The 23,516-nt window shown below is 41.6% G+C and overlaps 1 protein-coding gene across 14 annotated transcripts in view; it reads right to left on the bottom strand.

The window, feature by feature from the left end:
* The window catches only part of LOC117582550 (neural-cadherin), a 138,680-nt gene that overhangs the window by 69,064 nt on the left and 46,100 nt on the right, over nucleotides 1-23,516 (bottom strand). For 6 of the 14 annotated variants that reach the window (XM_034270363.1, XM_034270376.1, XM_034270362.1 and 3 more), the window contains 7 exons: nucleotides 5,482-5,932; nucleotides 4,968-5,184; nucleotides 4,122-4,907; nucleotides 3,375-3,608; nucleotides 3,124-3,315; nucleotides 1,777-1,788; nucleotides 949-1,139 (listed from right to left, as the gene is read on the bottom strand). In XM_034270363.1, coding sequence (XP_034126254.1) covers nucleotides 949-1,139; nucleotides 1,777-1,788; nucleotides 3,124-3,315; nucleotides 3,375-3,608; nucleotides 4,122-4,907; nucleotides 4,968-5,184; nucleotides 5,482-5,932 — 2,083 coding nt within the window. The remainder of the gene's footprint in view (nucleotides 1-948; nucleotides 1,140-1,776; nucleotides 1,789-3,123; nucleotides 3,316-3,374; nucleotides 3,609-4,121; nucleotides 4,908-4,967; nucleotides 5,185-5,481; nucleotides 5,933-23,516) is intronic. The other 8 variants (XM_034270372.1, XM_034270367.1, XM_034270369.1 and 5 more) reach the window with 2 other exon arrangements.

The following is a 23,516-nucleotide window of genomic DNA, read 5'->3' as shown; positions in this document are numbered from 1 at the left end:
ATTAAAAATTTTCTTTTCTTTTGAATGCAGTGCAAATTATTTTATATTGTCTCGACCCTAGCCTTCAAAATGTAAAACGGTTTAAGGTAGCTATAAAATGAATATAGGAAATAGTCTCAACTAAATGGTTTTAAATTTAAGAAACGAATATTGGGTTTTGTGCATTTTAGTTCAATTTTTGTAGCATACTTTTTACAGTTTGCTCCGTTTATAATTCTTTTAGTTTTTGACTATTGCTTTTTAACATTTTTGAACACTTTGTATATGAGTACGAGTATTTACCTTGTAATTCCTAGAGCTTAAAACTAAACTGCAACCTTGTTTGGAGTATTTGTACGATATTTAGTTAATTTATCGTATCCATTAATTGAAAACCAACACCAAAAATTTCATTACGATCCTCACAATGTTTCAGGCATATTAATTGTTCATGTCTTTGGGGGGAATTTGAGTCACAGAATGGGGGATAAATCAGAGACAGAGAAGCAGGAGCAGATCCAAAAAGAGGGTAAATGTGTAGGGAGTTCCATCGGGAACCGCATCAAAATGCAAAAAGGATTGCTCGTTACAAAATAAAATCCAGCAACAAGTTTTCCAGATTTTGAATTTTTATTCCATACCAAATTACTTTTTTTTTAGTTCGAACTTTGTTGATGGACCACAAAAAATGGTATGAAACTTGGGGGAGCTTTTACGAACACCAAAAAGTACTTGTGTATCGTAAAGCTTTCACGTTGCAGAGGGAATAACAGCAACATCGACCGGATGTTAAAAATACACCGTAAGGAGAGCTTAAATGCTATGTTAGCCAAATGTTTTAATGCTGTTAGCTAGACTATGTTAGGAGACTTTTACAGACAGCTGTTAGACTCTCATGTTAGTGTTAATTGTGTGTAGATTTTGCGATGAAGGAAGAACGAGAGAGTATGTGTTTTTGGCTATACAAACCTTGCCTTAACCGATGTTACAACCGTACCCACAGTGACATTCTCGCGTATGTGAATCGGCCCATAAACGCTCTTATCCCAAATGGGGGGCTTATTATTGCGATCGACGACATCTAACTCAACATCAACATCGGCATAGGAAGGAGCTTGGCCCTTGTCTTGGGCGCGGACGCGCAAGCGATATCGATCGCGCTGTTGATTGATCGATTGAGTGAGAGTTTTGATTGAAGCGTAGTGTTAGAGCCAGAATTATTAGCATTAACAGCAGAGCGGGACGTGACGTTAACATGGCCATGTTAATGGTAGTCAATGCCCGAACCCAAATGTTAGCAAAATGTTAGGTTTGGTTGGTGCCTTGGGAATATGTACGTTTAGTCACGTGACGATTACGTTACGTTTTTGATGGCATCGTTGTTGACGTTAAACAGTTTATTCAAATGCATTTTTAATAATATATGAAACACAAACCAAATGAAATAAGGATCAAATATTCATAAAAATAATGATTTTCTGGAGAGGGTAATAATTATAGTCAAAAGTTGTGAGGTTAGGAGTGGTTTTAGTAGGGGAATAGCAATGTTATAGGGATTCTGCATGGGGTTCCTTTCACATAAATTGATTTGCTTGTGACGAGACTATTTCTTGCTTTATTTTTGTAGGGATGTGTCCTACAATGAAGTGATATTTTCAGTTTTCATAACTATTTAGATTATGAAGTACAGTCTGTTCCTAGAGTTAGTTTCGTTTTTTGAGGTTAGCATACAGATTTCTGTGTGATGTTTGTTGTGGGGGTTAGCACAAGTAAAGCAGAATGTTCGCATTTACTTACTGGATAACAACCCTAAATCGTTGATTATACATTTCGATTGTATGTACCATAATTTTTGAATATGTAAATATATAAAATGGGAAATTAAAAACGAAAATATTAAAATGCCTCACAATCATCGTCTATCATCCTCTCGAAACAACACAAATCATAGAGTAAAAGGTGCAGTTAAAACAGAAATTATTTAAATAACATATTCTAGTTTCTCCGCGTAGCTTTAAATGTCAAAAAATCGATTATAATGGCCACATTTACCATGGGCATGCAAACAGAAATGTTCTTCAAAAATATATGTATATGTATTTTAAACATTTGTTTGATCAAAAATATAAAGAATATATTAAAAATCTTTGTAAGGCTTGCAGCAGGAGACGTTCAAAAAGTTTCATAGTCTCGACAAAAAGTTTTCGCTTGGATTTTTGGTTTCTTTGGGGGTTTTGTGGGGAGTATATAATTTTTTTCTTTTGGGTAAAAATCAAAAAGTGGCAATACAAAATCAGGCTACTTGGAAAAAGGAAAATTATATATTTTCGTTTTAGAGTTTTCTCTTTTGTTTAGGAGCCATCAAAAAATGGTTACAACGATGCTCAAAAATATTCGTGATCGTTTCGGGGGGATGGATATTAGTACATGGATATTGCCTTAGGTGGTTTCCATTATTTACATCATTTTCTTAATCCTAAAAACCTAGCACCAAAAAAGTATTCAAGCAGCTGTACAGTCTGTTATAAGCATTTCATTCCCAACCAACCTCTGATCTTGTGTGTTAGTTTGATTTGTTTCAAAAAATGTTAAAAATCAATTCGCTTTCTTGGCATTCTGTTCTTGGGTTTAGATTGCTTTCTTTCGGGCCAATTTTACGCACTATAAACTAAACAAAACAATCGTTTGGAAACAACTAAAAATATACGACATGTACATAATATACGAGATAGATAGCTCTAAACGTAGATATCGATGTGGCAAAAAAACTTGCACTGCTTGCACATCAAATATACTTCTGGCGGCGGTCTTGTAAATCATCGAACGAAACAAAAACTGAAGAAAGGTGCAGTTTGAAAACCGAAGAACTCAATCATAAGATACTCGTAGTAATACAGAAAGATATATTGGTAATTAGATAAGCCGCTCAGACTCTCTAGATCTTTGCTTAGATGCTAAGCATCTGTCATTGAGTTGTTAGTAAGAAACAGAAGAACGATTGGGTTCGCTTCATGGTAAATCATAAATCCATAATGGAAATCATAGAACTTGGTTAGTTTTTGGGGGTTGGTAAAATCATAAAGGGGACGGGGGTACAGTACATGAGCCAAAGTTGAGCCACTGAATGGGAAAGCAAACACTTACGTCAAGTGGCTTCTTGAGCACAATCCAACCGGACTCGGCCTGGATGTCAAAGTATTCCAAATCATTTGGGTTGAAGGGCGCACTCAGGCTATAGACAATGGCACCATTGTTATCGGCATCCTCATCGGAGGCAGAGACACGCAAAATATTTGTTCCAATGCTCGCATCCTGCTTGACATTCTCCACATATTTCTGTAGCATAAATATTCATTAGAATTGTGAACTCCCATTGCTGACAGCGATTTGCTTACCTGTCGATCGAATAGCGGAGGATTGTCGTTCACATCTGTTATTTCCACAGTGAAAGAGCAGACGCCTTCCAAGCTCGGATCTCCCTGATCTGTAGCCTTCACCGTGACCGATACGAACTTTCCATCGTCACCCTCTCGATCAAATACCTTGTTAGTGGACACCTCGCCGGTCTCCTCATCCACCGTAAACTTGGTTCCCTTCTGATTCGGTTGCTGCACTATCGAGTATTTCACCTGTAGACGGAAAGAACATGCAAATTGTTTAATGATTGACACAAATTGCGATTAGGGCTGCTTATTTTAGAGGCGTTTGACCTCAACACACGACATGCCATAGTGCACTCTCGAGTGCATTGAACTTGGCCAAAACACGAAACGAAAATTATGGCTCAAATCTCGCCATAAAATCTATCCCTTGCACACCACACACCCACGAGGATAATTCGTTTAGGGCTGGCCTCAAAACACAAATAACCCATAATTAAAGTGACTCTAGATGAAGCGGGGAAAAGTAATTAAGGAAAAGGATAATCGAACAGAGTACACGAAACGCTTGATTGACATATGATATTTCCTGGGGCAACAATTTGATGCAATAAAAGTGTTTTAATATAGAAAAATCAATCAGTAAATGGAACGGCGATATGCAGCAACGATATAAAGGTTTATTTTTACACAATTAATGGATGGACTTTTGAAACTACGGCAATCGTACAAGCCCTTTGATGTATTTAATCCCATTCTCACCTGTCCATTCACGCCCTTATCCTCATCGGTGGCCACAACTTTGATAACAGGACTGCCATTCGGGGCACCCTCCTCCACCTTGGGATAGTAGGTGCTGCAATCCTTGAACACTGGCTTATTGTCGTTGACATCCGTGATGAAGACAACGACAACGGCCGTGGATGTGTGTATCGTTTGATCGCCATTCACGCAGCAGGAACCATCGTCCATGGCAGTGACGTTCAGCTCGTACTTGTCACGATCGAGGGTGATGGCTTTGTTGTGCAATCGAATCACACCAGTGATGTCCTCGATGACAAACTGACCCGAGGAAGTGCCACCACCAACGAAGCCAAAACGCACATTATCGCCATCTTTGTCGGAAGCGACTACAGTGGTGACCAGGGTATTGGGACCGGCATTCTCATCCACATTTGGGGTGTACACCTGCTGCGAGAACTTTGGCTCCTCATCGTTCTTGTTCTTGGTGTAGACGCGAACGGTGGCAACGCCACTCTTTGGCGGTTCGCCTTTGTCCTTGGCCGTCACAATGAACTCGTAGTAGGCGTTATTGTTGTCCGCATCCAGCTGCTTGTTGTTCACAATGATGCCATTAGAGTCCACAGCGAAGTGGTCATCGGATACGAGATATTCGATTTCAGCATTCGATCCAGAGTCGGAATCCATGGCCTTGACACGGAGTATGCTTGTGCCCAACGGAATGTCCTCATCCACATTGTGGGCCTGGTAGTCGGGCAGCTCAAATTTGGGTGCATTGTCGTTGACATCAGTGACGCGGATGGTGAGCTGTAAAAAGAAATTTCATAGATTATTATAAAGATTTTTCTTGCAAGGATAAATACTCACATCAACTGAGGTGGAAAACCCTCCTGAGTCCTCTGTGGCTGTCACAATCAATGAGTACACGTGCGGCTGTCGGAGATCCTCAAAGTCCAGCTCCTTGGCCAGCTTGACAATTCCCGATGTGGGTCCAATGTTGAAGGTGCCAGCACCCTGACCCTGCGCCTTCAATGTATACCGTATCTCGCGGTCTGCAAAGGACTTGGCCTTAATCGAAATGATGCTGCAAAAAATAAAGAGAGAGAGAGTCAGAGAAAATGGTAAGGTTAGGAGCGCTGAGGGAAATGCAAAATTTGCTTGCATATTTTAAGAGTCGTCTCTCTGATACTCGACTGCCTTTTGACAGTTGTTTTCCCCAGGGGAATTTCAATGAGAGCCAAGGATAAACACACACACATGTCCAGATTCAGAGACTAGTTTGCTATGCATAACTTTTATTGGCATCCAACGAATTTGCATACACACTCCGCTCTGTGTTTTCTCATTGGTTTCCCTTTTTTTTTTTGTGCACACAACTTACTCGGAGTCCTTTTTCTGATTCTCTGGAATCTCGGCCTCATAGCTGGGCATGTAGAACTGTGGCGCCCGCTTGCCTCCAACAATCGACAGGCGCTCCTCAGGCGTGCTCTGGAACCGACGATCGTCCACCTTTCCATTCTGATCCTCCGCCTTCACATACAGCACATACTCCATGTCCAGCTGGAAGAGATCTGTGCCACGGGTGCGCACCACTCCGGAACGTTCATCCACCTCGAAGCGTCCGCCTGTACGATCGCGCACAATAAAATAATGGATGTTATGATCCGTATCCGGATCGCGTGCCTGCAGCGTGAACACGGGAGTATTTGGCGGCGCATTCAGCTGCACCACCGCCTGCATGGGCAGTGGACGATTGATGAAGTACGGCGGCTCGTCGTTCACATCCTTCACCAGAATTATCACACGTTGGTTGTCCGTATACTTGATTCCCGCTGCAAGAAAGTAGATGGAAAGCCATATAAGAAATTTTGTTTTCCTTTCACAGTTTTTGTTTGTGTTTTGGTTGCAAGAGTGTGCAAGCTTTTTCGGTTGCCCTTTGTTATTACAACTAATGGATGATGGTTGGATGTATGTAGATTGGGGGTAGCAGCCCCACTCTTTGGTAATTTAAGTCTCTCGGATTTCACTTGAGCCATTCAAATGCAATCAGCTGGAAAAGCAGTTGCAACACAAATGTAAAAAATAGTTGTTCCAACCAGAGTTTTCGCTTCTGACAATAGATTTTGTTTATTTTTGGGGAAATGTATTGTACAAATTGTTAAAATTTTTGACCATTCTTCTATCAGTTTCTATAATACATAAAATCTACACTTGAATGTTATTACATTACGGGTATATTCACTTTTTGTTGAACCTTTCGTTAACTTTCCCTGGCGTTGCCGCAACAATTATTTAACATTTTTTAGAGCTCCCGAGAATGGCATGGAAAATGTTGCCAACTTATAATTTCCACTAAACATGCACAGCAGCAAAAAAAAAAATAGCGGTTAAACTTGAAAAAAATCAATAATACAACCGCCAACCAACTGTTTTGGGGGAAAGCAAGAGAAAGGTAAAGCAATAATGCAAGGGTCGGATCGGGTCGGGTCTCGTATTTTTTTCGCCTGTTTTTTTTCTGCTACCTTTGCAAAAATGTCTGCACCGGAAAATTCCAATCATGTTGTAGTCCTACTGGTTAGGGCAAATAACCAAGGGGAGCCCCACCGCATCCCACACAGTCTGTCGCTTATTAGAAGAGTGGGACTGGCTGGCTGTACGTGTTTGGGGGTTAGGGAAAGTGGGAGTTGAATGAGGGGCTAAAGCTGAAGTAGCAGGCAAATAAGACAGACGATTTACCTGCCCGCCTTTCCTCCCTTAACAGACGACGACAACACACAAAGAAATTCGAGCGCGATATAAAAAAAAGGGCCAGAGAGTAGAAAAGAGAGAAATGAAGGCACGCGGCAAAGGGAGTTGAGGGGGACCTGCTGCATGTGTAATTTCTCAAGTGCAACCAAAGTGAATTGTAAACAGGGTGGCGCACCCCCAACAAATGGGTAAGCAAATATGGCAAAAGAAACAAAAACCCACCCAACGACAAAGAAAGGGCCTTTGCACAAAAGTCTACAAACATTTTGCTCAACAGATTGCACAGAAAAAGAATAAAAACTCGTTGCCAAAAGCGAATTCCATGTCATGATATAGGGGCATGGTAGGGCATTCGCGGTCCTGGTTGGCCATAACTTGGCAGAGTTACTCGCTGATTCTTGACAACTTTTGTTGTATCCAGCAGCTTGGCATTGTAGCGATTTTCTATGGCTTATTGTGTGCTAGTGCCAAAGCAGGTACAAAAAAAATAAAACGAGATTATAACTTGAAATTTAAATAATATGAAAAGAGTTTTATTGTTATGGGTGTGCGGTGTGTGTGTGCTGTGTATGCTGTGTGTGTGTTAGGGGCACTAATGTGCATAGAGAGAAAAGCAGGAATACCAGCAGCAGCAGCAGCCAACATGGCGGATATCCGTGGCGACAATGCACACGAAAAGCCATTGGGGGGGATAATGAGAATGTGGTTCTGGAATATGGCAGGAAATGGCTTTTGTAGTCAGAGCCAGAAGTAAATGTATGTGAGAGAGAATAAGAATAAAAGGCACAGAGCGATGCCAACGATTTTCATTATGTGGTGTTCTACAACAAGCATGAATAAATCTGGGATTTCTGCTTAAGTTTCCTCAGACGAAGCGAAAGAGAGATTTAAAACGAGAAATTTTAAACGTGAAAAAAAGTTAAAGATTTTATTAAACATTGAAAGAACTATCTGTTTAGATTTAATGTATTTTTTGCATAGAAATTAAAGGTTCAATGCAACCAATTGATCTCAGAATCCAACCTCTAAACTCTTCCCAAAGTCTGCAGAAAGTGTCTGGGTAATCAGATGTTCATTAGAGATTGCATTCCAGAATTATTTCTTCTCTATTTGTTTCAATAACGAACTATTCCATGTAGCCCCTTGACTTCACTTCCCCTCACATTAATTTCGGTTTAATGAAACTTCACACGCGGATTTCGCCCCCGCATTAGACGACACTTTCTGTGTACCATCAACCCCCAAGTTCTTTCAGCACTTCCTCTGTAGATCTCTTCCTCTATATGTACATATATGTGTTGCCTATTTCTTATCAGAATATGCACATTAAGTGAATGTTAGACGCGAAGGAGAGAGCAAGACCCTTAAGGAGTCAAAACCATGCAGCTACTATAATACTCGTAATCACTGCCAAGGGATGCTGGTGCCAGTGGCGTAGCCCCACACCCTCAGAGACCTCAGCCATTTTCATCATAAGCCAGACAAGAGGATGCCCTGCTGGAGGTTGGATCCACCCAGAGGTTGGCGCTAAACGCAACACCCAAAAGGGAACCCGGTAAGACGACGCTTTGTCCTGGCTTTGCATTGCACTTCAGCGACGCTGTGCGATAACAATACGAACTGGGGGAAAAGTGAAGAAAAAACGGAGATAGAGAGAGAGAGAGAGAGAGAAATGCGAAACGCAAGAGTAACACGAGGTTAAAGTTGCAGCAAAAGTGCTGCGGCTGCATCTATGTACCAGTCGTAGTCTCTTTTGTCGCTTTCGACAAAAGCCCAAAGCAAAAGTGCGAGACTGTCGTCGTGGATAGAACAAACAAAGCTGCTTATTGTTTCAATGGATTAAGTAGAAGGCAGCCCAGCAGTCAAAAAGGAGCGATGCTGCATTGGCAAAAGTGCGAGTAAGGGAGAGTCACATACAAAGTACAAGACAGAGAGAGAGAGAGAGAGAGAAGGCAGAGCTCATCACAGCTCAGACGTTTTAAGGGATGGCACTGGTGGGCTCAGCTTCAAATGGAGAGGAAATTTGGGGTGGGGCGACCTTCTCCTTCCTTCCAGGCAATCGTCTGTGGTGCCATCTTCAAGTGGGTGACAGCTTGAAGTTTTTTTCTTCTTCAAGTTCTTTCCACCCACATACAGAACTTTTCCGGCTCCCCCTCTCCCGCAGCAGCAGTCTTTGACGGAAGCAAAGCGAATCTCGGTGGAAAAGTGATGCGCGCATAAAATTGAATTTGTTAAGAAAATTGACAAGTGAAACTTGTCCTACGTGCAACATTAATGTCATTTCCCTGACTACATACACAATTTCTTTTTACGTTTGACAACAAATTTACTTTGAAACGACCTTTTGTCATATGAAAGTCATTTGTTGGGGCAAGAGACATTTCCATACACAGTAGGAAATAGTGTAAAAGTTATGACGGAGAATGTAATAGAGTCTTCGTTTGAGTGCCACTTAAAGAGAGAGAGCAGAGCCATGTGCTGGAGGGATATGCAATAAATTAATGATTTCCGGGAATAAAATAAAATAAACTGAGAATTCTAACAGACATTTACATATCCTTTAACTGGGATTAAACCCAAGAGAAATGTCAAATCAAAGAATACATAAATGCAGTTCAGTAAAGACTCGGTTCCCCATCAGAAAGAATTGTCAGAAAGGGAAGCTAAGCCAAAGTCCCTTGGTATTGCTTTTACCCCCAATAAAGCACTCAAGAAATCAAGCTTTTGTTTCCGCAACAAATTATGAGAGCCTCATACAAAAATTTGGTTATCAGCCATTCGAAAAATGTTTTTCTCTCTTTACACCACAATTTAACGGCAACTTAACCTTTATGCTTTGCCCCTCTGAACAAGCGGAACAATTGACCCCACCCCACCCCAAAACCCAACTCCCACCCCTGCCACCCTCTTTGGTGTTCGGCAATATCAAGAGGGTCAAAGTGCGGTTCTCTTCGGTTTGGTTTGGTTCGTGGCTCTTGGCTTGATTAAAATGCAGTCAAGTCGAAACTTTATTCTTGGTATCCAGGTACGCGTTCGCTCCAAATGAATTTCTTCATTTTCCTCTGCGGTTACAATGTGGGGGTGGTGCAGATAGAGATGGAGCAGTGTATCACAGGGGTTATGCCTTGGATAAATACGTGCAAGAAATACGAGCACAATGTTGAAGAAGTTTCCCAAAGTGCGCCTCGATGCTGCCACCCTTCGAAATATTTTTATGGCTCCTGTAATATTTTTCCTTATGCGGGCGCGAGCTCCTTTTTTACGACGCCATGGATTTAATGAAGCTGTTAACAATGGATTCTGGCCATAGCAAGAAAGTACGAAAAGCCATGGCCAAATATTGAACATACTCGAAAGGTACGAGTATTGATTGAACACACCAGAAGTAGCAGCAGGGGCAGCGAAAAGTCGACACGAAGGAGCTGCCAAAAGACCTCCAGCAGCAGCAGCATTGAGGCTAATTCGGATTGAAGTTTGTGCACGATGGCTTGATTGCCCTGAATGGAAGCAGAGTGGAAAATAGCGAAGAAAATGAAACAGAAAACAGAAACAAACATAATCGAATTAGGGGGGGAAGTGGAGGAAGCACTTGGGAGCTTTGAAGCAAACTTTAAAATGAGAAAATGAGTCCAAGTAAAACTTTAGAAAATAACTAGTTGAGCAGTGAGAAAAATATACGATACGTGCAATTAGTTGTGCAGAATTTATGCCATAGAATATGGGTTACTATGAGAGCCAAAGGAATAGTTTTTTCTTTGTCTAACTCAAGAATAAAGTCTTTGGACTGGGACTGACAATACTCTATAAGAAAACGAGTTTCCTCTTTTGGTTTCCACTGCCACTGTTCATTAATGAACACATTTTCAAGGCACTAAAAATTTGTCATTGCAAATCAGGTAGTTAGAACCAAGCAGATCTGGCATCAGGTATTCCGGAGAGGTGTCGTTTGCGGCAAGAAGGAGGCAGGCACATTATCTAAGCTTGGTGTTCCATGTGTATGTGTATGTGTGTGTTTTCGTTTGCGTTTCTGTGGAGTGTAGTTGCTAGGTAGGAGGAGATGCAGTCACAGCGTGGAGTCCTCAATTTGAGATGTCGTTTATTGAGTCACTTAACAGCCACGCAAATGAGTTAACACTTGGTCTGGTGGGGCATGGGCAGGGCTGTAGCTGGAGCTGGAGCTGGAGCTGGTGATGCAGCTGAAGCAACAACGAGTTTGCTGCTCACTAGGCAGCCACACACTTTGGGGCAACAGCGGGGAGCGACACAGGGTAAGGCAGAGGCAGTGCCTGCTTTCGAATGCAAAGTTATGCGAGACAGGAGACCCAGTGCGAAAATAGGGAGGAAAACACTAAGAGGAACGACTATGGGATACCCTCTGCACATCGATTTTAGATCTCAATGTCTACTGCTCTCATATCCCTAAAGTACAGGGTAATGGAAAGCGAGTGCTTGCACAGTTAAGCGAGAGAAACGGCCTCCTTGTGGCTCCTCTGTGCGCCTCGCTTATCTGCCACGCCTCGTTGCATGGCAGGGCAAATGCAACAAATTGGCAGTTGCAGATAAAGATAATGTTATGACTTCTGTTGCTGCCACCGCTGGTGCCAGGGGATGCCAGTGGATGCCAGTGGATGCTGCCACTGGCAGTTACCATAAAAATGTATACTTTAGCAGGTGTCACATTTCTCTCGCTGCTTCTGATAAATAAATTTCACAATTTAAAACGCTTTTTTCAGCCGTGCCACAGAATCTTAGTTGATGGTTGACACATAAAGCAGGGGACATCATTTGCAAAAGCTTAGTCAAAGATACATTGCCCCGCTGTAAGTCCCTCCCCCCAGCCGACCCGTCAATTTAATTGCCAATTTCAACGAAGAAGAAAGATGAGGAAAAAATATTACCAACATTAATAAATTAATTTGCGCCAGGCCAGGCGCTGGGCGTGCAAGACACAGAAGAGCTCTGCGACTCAATTAAAATTTACGCAATCAACTCGGAATTGAGTGGCGTTATTAGTCTGACATGGGGCTATATGAAAATACGGAAAATATGAGACCCATACTCGTAAGATGCATTCCCCAAGAGCCATAAACATGATGTGAGTAATGAACTTCAAGGAGGAAAGTGTGGGAGAAATGTTTAAGGTTTTATATTAAATGATTTAAGCGGAGGAGCGCTGTCTTAGCAATGAGGGTTCAGTTATATCTATGAGACGTGAAAGAGAATGATTCCAAAAACAAGAAATCTTCAATTGTCTCTTCTCTGTTGGCAAATACTTGAAAAGTGTTAAAGATGTTATCAGATATAATCAGATCAAGCTAAGCCTTGGTATTTCTTAAGCTCGTAATTCCCATTTAAATTATATTTTCGACTCCTTCAACTATCAAAATTCATAAGAATCTTAGTGGCCGATTCACTGCACTAATTCCTTGAGCTACTTTTTCTAAAGCAAATCACTTCCTTTTTTTGCAAATTGAAAAGATTTTCCAACCAAACTACCACCTTAATGCTAATCAAACTTCATAACAACTCCTTTATCCTCTCTCTTCATCCATTTATATCGCTTCCTTGGGTCTGCTGCCGCCTTGGACACACTTTTGCATGCACAGACAGAGACGTAAAGCTAAAGGAAAATGAAGTGAAATTGCGCACATGGCGGACATTAAGCGAAAATTAATGAAATTTTCTTTTAGCGCCTCCAGTGCAGAGGCAGTGCTGCAGCAGAGCTTTATCACCATTCCCCGAGATTCAGGCGGTCGGGCACCGCTTCATCCATCCAATCCGTTGTTATCCAGGGGCTGCCGTGAGCTTGATTGAGTTTGATGGCGATTGTGCGCCAACTGCGATGACTTGATTGCAATTTCTGCCTCAGCAGCACCCGCAGCCGGATCCGGACGGGGTGTTCCTCGAGATGCCCAGGAGCGACTGGGTGCCTGGGCTTGGGCCGTGTCCTGTGCATACCAATCAGGTGGAAGTGCCACCCCCCCATTTGGACTGAGGGTAACCCTCGCAGGAGCAGATAATACCCCATCCGCCACATCCTCCCCGTCAGGTGTGGTGGCAGTCTGTCATTTAAGGCCCCTGGCAATGGCACGAGACATTAGCTTTTTTTTCCTCTCTTTTCGTTAAGCACAGGAGTTTGGTTTTTGATTGATGAGAAAACCAAAGAGAAGTTTCTTGTTTCCATGCTTTAAGTTTTGCATGTTCATAAATTTGACTTTAGTTTTCCGCCCATGGAAAACCAGAGAGAAATATAGAGAGCGGGAGGGAGCGTCGAGTGTGACATAGAAATGCACTGAACTGTGGCCATGTGAGATAAATTACATATTTGAAATACTCGCAGTTGTCAATGTGGTGTGGCAGTGCCTTTGGTCTTTGGTAGAGAAATATTTTGCAAGAAATCGACTTCATTGATTTGATTGCATGCCACCAGCAGGGCCCTGCCCTGGGGCATCAACTACTCTCCCTGGTGGCTGCCACATAAATCAAACCCTCCGCGCCACTTCATTAAGGTCTCGTGGCACGCTCCCCCACTGAGCAAAACTTTTTTACTTCTCGCAAAATTATAGTTTGCCCCTTAACCATTACCGCATTTAATATGCATTTTTATGAGCGTTACTTTCCAATAATAATCAGCAGCAGTGGCAGCAGCAGCGACAGCCATAAGAAATAATGTAGAGCACACCCATGCAGACCCACACAAACAGATATACTCGCATTTATGTGCGCATAAGAGGAAAAGGAAGCTATCATAAGGATATGCATGGCACACACAAAAGTATGCTATGAAAATCGTAATCATAATCGTAATTCTCGAAGCGAGAGGCGAGAAGAGAGAACGTGGCCCCGATACCGATGCTGATTTGTGTCTTGCATGTGTCTGGCATACAAATCCAATCTGCCAGAGCCAAACCCAATCTACAAAAGGGAAATCTCTGCCAGACACACCCACTTCGTTGCCTGAAATCGAGCCACTGCAAATTGCTCAAATTAAATGCAAATATCGAAGAATATTTAAATGTTTCCACGCATTAAGCTATGTAAATTGTTGTCGTTGTCCGGCGGCCAGGAAGGGGACTGGCACAGGGTACCGACACGCACTTTCCATTCAATAAAATCGCAACCACACAATGGCACATCAATTTACATATACACCAGAACAATGGCGTGGGTGGGGCGCAGTGGGTTTGGGGCAAGTGTCCAGCTCAGACGCAACAACATCTGGCATCTGCTGTCATTAAAGGCTCGGCCCAAACTGACCCCCCAAAATGGAGTGAACTTTGTGTGTGTTTGTGTGTGTGTGTGCAACAGGGTATTGAGTGGGCGACCTGAACTGTCTGTCCCAGACAAGAACGTTTGTGAAACGACATTATGTTACCAGCAGATTACAAGATGACTCTACATTGCCCAAATAGGGAATCCCTTCCCTTCTCCCCAACACAGTATCAGAATGTCGAGCAACTGGACTGCAAGTGGCAGTGCACAAGCGCTACAATTTTGCATTTTAATGAGTAAACATAGTTCGGGGCTCAGAGAACGGTTCATGTTTTGGGTTGTGGCTGCACAGGAGGCCGACCACTGGCCCCCCATGGCGCTAGCGGGAGGCTGAGGGAGAATCGTTGGTGTGAATACCGCAACGCTGCATATGCAAAGTGTGATTGGTCCCGGCAAAAAAAAAAGACAAAGCACCGAACAGAAAAATGGAAGGGAGGCAAGGACTCTGCCCGTGCCATTTGGATCAGGCAAAAACAAATTTTTATATGTTTTTGCAGCCATCTTTTTGTTATGTGGGGATAGGGAGCAGAATGTCGGTTGGACTCCTGTGCCGCAGCGAGAAATTTGTATTTGCAATGTGAAAACAAAATGGCCACCGAACACTGCCAATACGCGCCACACTCTCGTCCTGCGGGCACACCTGCTGTTTGATTTGTGTTTTCTCACTCAAAAAACAGTTTTTTCCCCGTTTTCAGTTTCATTCTATGTCCAAAGCTGTTTGTTGGCCGCAACACACAAAAACCGATACTAAAATGCAATGCTAAATATGCTTTTCACTTGTTTTTCCACTGCTCCTATTTAAGTCAGCGCTTTTTTCCGTGTGGAAATTATTTATTCTGCCAGAGCGGGCAAATGTTTATTGATTTAACCCAGATAAAGATAATATTCTGATTTCGGAAAAGGGTAAACTATCACTGAATGATAAACAAACGGCTTAAATCCGGTAAATATGTGCTGGGAATATGAAATATAATTTGATCGGATTTAAGGCTGTAAATAACTCTGATATTTACTTTTGAGCTTTCTGTTCAATCAGAAAACAAGGTTAAAGATGATCTGATGGTGGAATATCCATGAAGAATGTTTTTACCAAGTGCAATGGACTCGATGAGTCAGTTCCACAATCGAACTAACGACTCATCTCGTAATATATATTTATGTGGAATTAAATGTTATGCCGGTGTGGCAATATTAGTACACAGATAATCTCGGCGTATTTAACACATCCGTTTCGACTGTATTTTTATGGCCCCACTTCAGGCAGTCATTGAAACAGATTTCTGTACATGCAAAATGTATTCGTTTTTTTGGATTATAAAATTGTCTACTTCATTTTATGGGCACTTTTAAAATTCAATTCAAATTCGCTGCTTATGTCAGATTCATTTGATTAATCCCATAATTTGATGGAATTCAAAATGTACTCTTCCGATTATGCAGAAAAAAGGAAACATAAAACAGAATGAAAGCATAATCAATTATTAATTGTAATGCCATTTGTTGTGGGGCTATGCAGCCGTATAATGTGTGGCAAAACGTGTTAAATATTTATAGATTTTCGGTCTGGTCTGGCACCTGACGTTGATCCATTTCGCTAATTTTGTTAGAGCCACCAGCATGGGATAATCAAATTCATTGACATGTGCAATTTTTACGGATCAATGGATACGCGTTACCGGAACGAAGAGCAACGCCAGCCAAAAACCAGCCAAACGTTTTTGATCAAATCAAGTGTGAAGATTTTGTGCGTTAACTTTTCATCAGCACTGTGGGTGTGTGTGCGCCCGTGTACCCGCGATTATTATGGCTAACAACTCTATCGCTCTTGGCGCTGTTCTGCTGCTAATTGGACCATGACGTGTGCCCTAACTCATGCAGTGCCACAACGCCCCCACAAACAAACACAAATCACAGAGCGCAACGTGCGAATTGCAGAGTGCGGGGGAGTACATGGATGAAATGAAACTGTGGTAAATAACTGCCGCAAGAAAACGTCAAGGCAGTGTTGCTGCCACAGGCCAATTGTAGTCGTATTCCAAACTCAATCCAATCCAGTGCCACGCCCACAGTGCATAGCAAAGTGTGTGTAACCCTTTTTATTTTTGCAATGCAAATCAAGTTGCCTGCCACGCGCAGAGCCATGCCGCGCCCCCCGGAATGGTGCTCCTCCGTGCACGGACCCGTATCCGTGTTCCTTTCGGACTACGGACTGTGCGGACTGTACTCTGGCTGGCTGCTATTTTGTAATAAACGCAATTTGTATCATGAATTATTACTGCGGCGAAATGGCCGAACGGATGTGCGAAACTCGACTCAACGCAAGGCAAATGGAAAAATTGAAGTTGAAGGGGACCCAGGTCCAAGGTAAGGAACCAACTGATACCCTGGTGCGGTTTCTTTTGGGAGGATTTGTAGTTTCATTCGAACAACAATTGTTCAGTTCATTTGACTTCGGACAGGATACAATGTATTAAAAGAAACGCAGAAAATGTTGGTTACTCCTCTTTGGTTACTCTCCCAAAGAACGTAACGAGAACACAGTCGTCCAGTACAGCAAACGGCGTTAGTTTGTACAAACTTGGGGAAAAATGGTATGTGAAATTGCAATGCAAACAAATTGGAAACAAAATACACACAAAGAGTTGTGAAAAAACAGCAGAAAAAATAAAAGTAAGACACTCTGAGAGAGTGAGAGAGAGAGTAGAAAGATCCGGTGATAATAAATGGCATTGAAATAAATTTTCAGCATTTAATTTGCTACAGTTTTCTCCCGTTGTTTTTGCGCACAGTTGTTGATTAAGCTATTTGTCCATATAGAGTTCATTTTGAGATGAAAATATTATCGAAATACTTGCAAGAAACTATCCAAGGATGGAGTTAACTGAAATGCTTGGGTAAAACTAAGCCAATATAGAGAAACTGAGAGCTAATCTTTAAGAAAAATGATGCTAAAACTGTTGGCTAACTTTGGAACATTCCTTAAAGTTGATCTTATGAATCAGAGTAAATCATAAGCCGCTCCAAGGGCTACGCGCTGGACAACAAAAGAAAACAAAAAGTCAACTTTTTCCCTATAAAAACTTGTACGAGTACGAGGACGATACATATATAAATCTTGCTTTGTCAGGGGGCGGTTAGCTTGGGTTATTGTATTTTTTCGCTGTCTGCCTTTCTGTTTACTTCATACTTATTATTCCATTTGTCGTTTAGTTTTCTAAGGGCTCTTCTTCCTGTTTTGACTGCTCGAATGCGGGGGCGCCATTACTTATCCCTTGGACGCCATTATGAATGTGAATACATATAAACAATATATATTTGCTGTTGTATGAGTGTTATTGCCATTGCAGTCTCGCATTTTCTCCCCCAAAAAACTACAAATACAAAACAAACACAATAAGCCCGGTCTCGGGTTTTGGTTTCCTTTTTGTTGGACGCAGTGCGCCAAAGGCAGCTGCTTCATTCAGCCTCCTGTTTCCATCATTCTTGTCGTCGTCTGCTGCCATGGCAACATCGTCGCCATTTTGTTGCCACATCTCTTTTTGGTGGAAAACAGTATCCCGTGTGCCCGCCCATCTATCCGTGTGATGTCCTTTTCAGTGTGTAGCCTGCCTGCCTGCCTGCCTGCCTAAGGCGGTCTGGCCCCGCTGACTCTTCTGACTCTGACTCTGAAACTGGCTTTGACTGTGGCTGTACATCTGCTTCTGTTTTTTGGTTTTCACTTCGGCTACATGTCTGTCCGTCATAGTTCTTGCTTCAGTTACTTCTTCCTTGTTCTGTATCTGGCCCTGAACATTTATTTCACTGTTCCGCAGGGACAGACCCTGTTCCTGTCACTTGTCTACTCTGATTATTCAGAGGCAATCAGAAACTTTTCTTGCGCTGATAGTTGTTAATTTATTTTCCATCTAATTTTTAAATTATTTACAAACAAAAAACCAGTAATCAATTATACATGCTAAGGTAATGAAATTACGGCAAATTATTTAATTGATTGAGCATTATTTTTTGTTCATTAAAATGACATTGTGAGATGCTTTCGAGCGCAGTTAATTGAGTGAATAAAAGACAATTGGTATTGCGATAAAAACATGGAAAATACAAACAATTGCAAATTATTTTCTATTGCTTTTTGCGATTTTCAAACAGAAGATGATCAAATTTTGTCAGACATAATTTGGTGACATTTTTTACCGGATTTTGCAACACGGATTTCCTTTTAGCAATCACCAAAAGTGAAAAACATATAATCAACTGCAGACAACAAACGAACAAATTGAGCTGAAATTCAATGAAAATTCATTTGAAACTTGTTCATTTGGAGGACCTTTGAGGGTTGTTGTTGTAGCAACGAAAATGAAACATTGCAATGAGAAAAATGTACGAGTAACATGTTGAATGTCAGTGATTGAGAGACCGCGCGGGATCTGGCATATCACAATAAATATATGATGCAGTTTTTCGCTTGTTTGTGTTCAATTTATTTAACAACCTTTAAGGGTTCTTTCTCTCTTTTGCGGAATTTTATATTTTATTCAATTTCATATGCATTCGCCCGTTGTTCTTGTTCGTGTTCAACATTGCTTCTACTATGCACAATTTTACATGATTTTTGTTTCCATATTTGCTATTTGTTGTATTTCTGCTCTGACATGACAAATGCAAATCCAACAAGAAATGCATAAAGCAAATCGATGCCAGAACTATGTCATGCACATGAGTAATTTTTCTTGTTTTGTCTATCCGAAGTTTGCTACTGGCCAAAAGTAATTTTACCGAATAGTTTTCCATTTTGCCTGTCAATAAATGGGGTAACAATGAAAAGGTCAAGCCTCGGATGAACGCTTGTCCCTTGGTACCCTTGGTAACAGTCCGATAAAGCTATCAAGGACATGGGCAAAACTAATCTAAATGCGATTCCAATTAGATGGGAAACAGCCCAATTCCACTCACTGTCAAATTTTGTGTGTTCGGAACGAGCCTTATCTCTTACTGCCCTTGCCTGGCCTTCTTTGGTATAGGGTTAAATGTATTTACAGATTAAAAGTATATTTGCTTCATAGATATTTATCCTGCTCGACTGTCACACTGGAAAATCTTAACCATAACCATCTCTCATCCTCTCCGCTTGACGGCCTCCTCTGCATGGTGGAAAATTTATGTTGCGAAACTTTTTTCTAGGTTTTCTTTTACTGCCTGCCGCTCCCCCCTATTTGTGTCACTTGGAATTTAGGCCACAACACTTTTCAATCTGGTAACATGGCGCAGATGTGGCCCGAAGTTGCTCAAATTTTTAAGCGCTCCAGCGACGAAATGTGGCTTAAGAAATATTTAGAACAAGTATTAAAGAAAGTATTTTTGGAGAGCTATTTTCATTGGGTATATTATGTTTAAGATTGATGATAAAATGATTTCTAAGTCCTCTCTAAACCGAATTAACATTTCACATCAACTTGGAGCAGCCGCAAAAGATTGCCAGCATATATGTACATTTCCTATCATGTCTGGCTTTGACATTCCTTGGATAATTGCTGTAAAATGTTCATAATTTATATTAAAATTAAATTGGAACAAAGCCCATGCATATATGAAGCGATTCCATTGCCTTGCACAGTTGCCTGGCATTCCCTATGCCGTAAACTTAATTTTAATAATTTCCATTACTGGAATAGTTGGTTCTCCACCTTTGACGGAGGCTTTCGCTCCTCTAGCTACTTTGTCTGGGCCCCGACATGCATATAAAACGTGAAATTAATGCTTAATTAAGCAAGTTTCTCCATGTGTGTGACTCTCAGCTCGATTATAGGAGAGGAGCGGTAAGGTACGAGTAAAAGTACAAAGAAGTACGGGAAGTATATGCAACTATTTCCTTGGAATAAACTTATAGTTTGATTTGCATAATTAAGGCACGTTTTACAGTTTTAAGGCTTGGTGTGGATCCTTGCCTGCATCCCCCAAGTGTGCTACAAATTGTGTGCTCTGGCAACTCTTTTTAGGGCTGCCATTTCTATGCTTGCATGTCAGATTTTGCTCCAGAGTTACCCACCTACCCTACCAGACATCTTCCTGTTGCATGTCAGATTTTATTTTACATCTGCCAGCTGCAGTTTATGCTTCCTACCATCCATTCCGTCCCACTGTAAACTTTTCATGTCTCATTCCGAAACATTTTCCCGGTAAAACTTCATTCTTATCGGAATAAAAGTTGCCAATTGCAGTTGCACGAAATACAGCAGGGGGAATGTCACCTGGCATATCTTTAAGTTCCTTCTGCACACACGCAGGCCACTGGGGGACTTGCTTGGTTTCCCTTTTCACCTGAGAATCTGTATTTACCTCCTCTATCTATCCCAAGGGAACAGTTTACTCGTGTTTTGTTTTCTGTTTCGCTCTGTCTCTCTTGCCCATTTTTTGCGTGCAACTTTTCATTTTTCATGCAGTGCATAAAATTGCATGCCTTTTCCCTTTTACTGCAACACACATTTTGCCGCCGCTTGGCCCGATTTTTTGGTGCAGGGTTGTGTGCGGTGTGTGTGTGACGGAATGTCAAAGCCACCCACTAAAATGTATCAACCCTTGCTAGCATGCACTACCCTCCTAAACTAACTTCACCTGCAGCTATTTTATGGCAAAGGGCTTGCATGCATTTTTCGAATGTCAAACAATGTGCTCGGAAATTTATAAAACAAACATAGAACGAGTATGAGTATGAGTATGAGTATGAGTACCTTCAACTCAATCAGGACTACTGCTACCTATGCCCCTTTCACTCTTTCTGTCTGTTACAAATTGTGCGTTTGTTATTTTTGTGTTTCTCGGACTGAAACTCATTTTGGGATGCTGATGTAAAGGTAGGGTCCGGGGGGGAATTCTTCTAATTGTTACGAGCGTTTTCCTGTTGGACTTGGCACGCGTCCGCTCAGGAACCCAGCCCTTAGCAGAGGCAATCTCTCAATTTCTGCATCAGTAATCTCTCTCTCAATTTCTGTCTTCATGCTCTCACTCTCTCTTGCGCATGCTCCAAGAAATTGTTCAAATTTCACTCGTTTCCTTTTCCGTTTCATTCCCCTAGCAAATGTGTTTCATTTTCATGCATTTCTGCAGCCTTCTCTCTGTCTCTCTCTTTCTTTCTTTCTCTCTAGCTGTCATGTGTATTGGCGTAGAATATTAAATGAATGAAAAATATTGTCGTAAATTTCTTCTTCACTTGTGTACCTACCCAACCCCCAGCCCCACTCCGTTGCACATGAAGCAAGTGCAATGCTTTGTTAAGTGTTTTCCATAGTTTGGTTTTTCCTATCCTTTTTCGTTCAGTTTTTCCCCTCAGCTTCGTGTTTACCGTTTAAAGCAGGGACATGCTTATCGGACCCATGTAAGCCGGCTTCGGTTTTCCTTTTTCCCCAGGAGCCGTTCATAAATTAACTCAAGTTGCCAGTGCCCAGGATGATAGGCAGAGAGCGTAGCAATTTGTGCATGAAATGTTCAATGGCTAGGGTTAGGTTTCCCCTCTTGAAATACGAGTACTAAACTGCACTTCAAGTGGAGGTTATCAGGTCCTATAATGAGTATTTTCTGAGATGTCATCAAGTGGTTTGTTTGTTGCTTCAGGCAGAGCAGATAGGAGCGACATTCGTTTTCAAGAAACGGTTTCTCCTTATCTGAATTGTAAAAATGGCGAGCATGAAAGAACAAATCGTTGAACTGAATCTTGAGCAGAAAATCGATTCATTTAGGTGATAGAAATGGATTGAAAATGAATAGTCTGCGTAAGAGACCCTCGAAATCGAGAACGTCATTCAAAAGAAGTCAGAAGGGCCTTCGAATATCTTTCCAATTCTAGTAGCTATATTTGTTAGCCTCCACTTTAAATTATGTTTATAGCTCTGCAATAAGGAAAGTAAATTTTAATTAGTTTGCTGATGACTTTCTTCCTTTATATCCCCTAATTTTTAAAACAGTCTAATAACCTTTACACTTGTCACAGCACTAATGAGCTTTAGCCAACTTACATTTGAATTGGCTCTTACACAAATATTATACGTTCATTTAATATTACTTTGAATCTCCATCCTTGCATCCATCGTCAGAGCAGATTTAATAATCGAAGGGAAATGGTAAATTCAGCACTCGTTGCACTTAACAAATACATGTTTAATAAGTTCTCCAGGGCTTCCTACAAAAGTGTCAAGGATATCAGAGTGGCAGTGAGGGACAGGGAAAAGCAAACATTGTAAATGAAAATCACTCCAACCGAATGCAGCGGGAGGGCAAAAAGGGAACAGAATGAGCGACATTTGCAGTTGCAACATTTATGGAAACTGTTAATTGACTGACAGATGAACTGTCCAAAAGGGGGCTACCAATCCCAGTCGGAAACCCATACGCACACATCCCTTTAGCATCCCATATCCCATACGATTCCATGATATTGGAGCACCCGTCAACGGCCTCAACAATTAGCGGGAGAGCAATGCGGAAAAACTGCAGAGGAAAAACTGTTTTGTGTGGGTTTTTTTTCTCTCAGTTTTGTGCCAGACGTTGATTTAAATGAAACAAGTATCTGTGAGTGGGTGTGTACACACATACGAGTGCCTATGTGTGGTTCCTGAATATATTTCAACATTTCATGAACTTGTCCTGTCTGCCGGAGACCTGGCACATGGATGTAAACGAGAATGGACATCATGGGAGACCGAGACCCCAGAGCTGTCACGTTAGTTGAACTTTTTGTTCGACTCGTGTCAAAGTTTTGGGGCACACACACAGACACACGGGGAGCATCTATCCGGATGGATAGTAGTGGGCATTGCTGCAGGGCACAGGATGGCTGTGGGATGGTCGTGTGGTTTGTGAGGTTTTTTCAGGATTGGTTATCCACTCTCCACTCTGGTACAGTGTAATCCTAAGTCGCTTTACAGCTGCTCAGTTGATGCCTGAATGGGTTTCGAGTCCTTCAATATTTGCTTATCGAGCCACGCTTGAAATGGCAGACCAACTACAGTGGTTGAAAAAAGTACACACACACTGGGCCTGTGCAATCCCACTCTCTCTCTCTCTCTCTCTCTCTCTGTCTCTCTGTATTGCTATTCTTTCAAGTGTAATTGCTTTCCATGACAACCAAATATTTGAAAAGCAATTTGCAATTTTATCGCAACAAAAGATGGTCTCAAAACAGAAGCAAATGGAATATTGGGGCACAAAATTGAGATGGAGCTACACCGATGGAGCACTGAGATAGGTAGAGTCAAAAGACATTCAGCCATTTCGCCTGTGATGTACTTTTAATTGTTTGAGATTGATTTTTCATGCGTAACATTTTTCTATTGGCAGCAGCAACATTTATTAAAATGAATTATATTTCCTTGTGAATCAATCGTTTGCTCTTCAAAGTTGAAATAG

This window comes from Drosophila guanche, unplaced genomic scaffold (assembly GCF_900245975.1).
Source record: "Drosophila guanche unplaced genomic scaffold, DGUA_6, whole genome shotgun sequence".
In the NCBI taxonomy this organism is placed as follows: Eukaryota; Metazoa; Arthropoda; class Insecta; order Diptera; family Drosophilidae; genus Drosophila; species Drosophila guanche.
The sequence above is the reverse complement of the archived record's forward strand: the minus strand, read 5'-3'. Positions and strand labels throughout refer to the sequence as shown.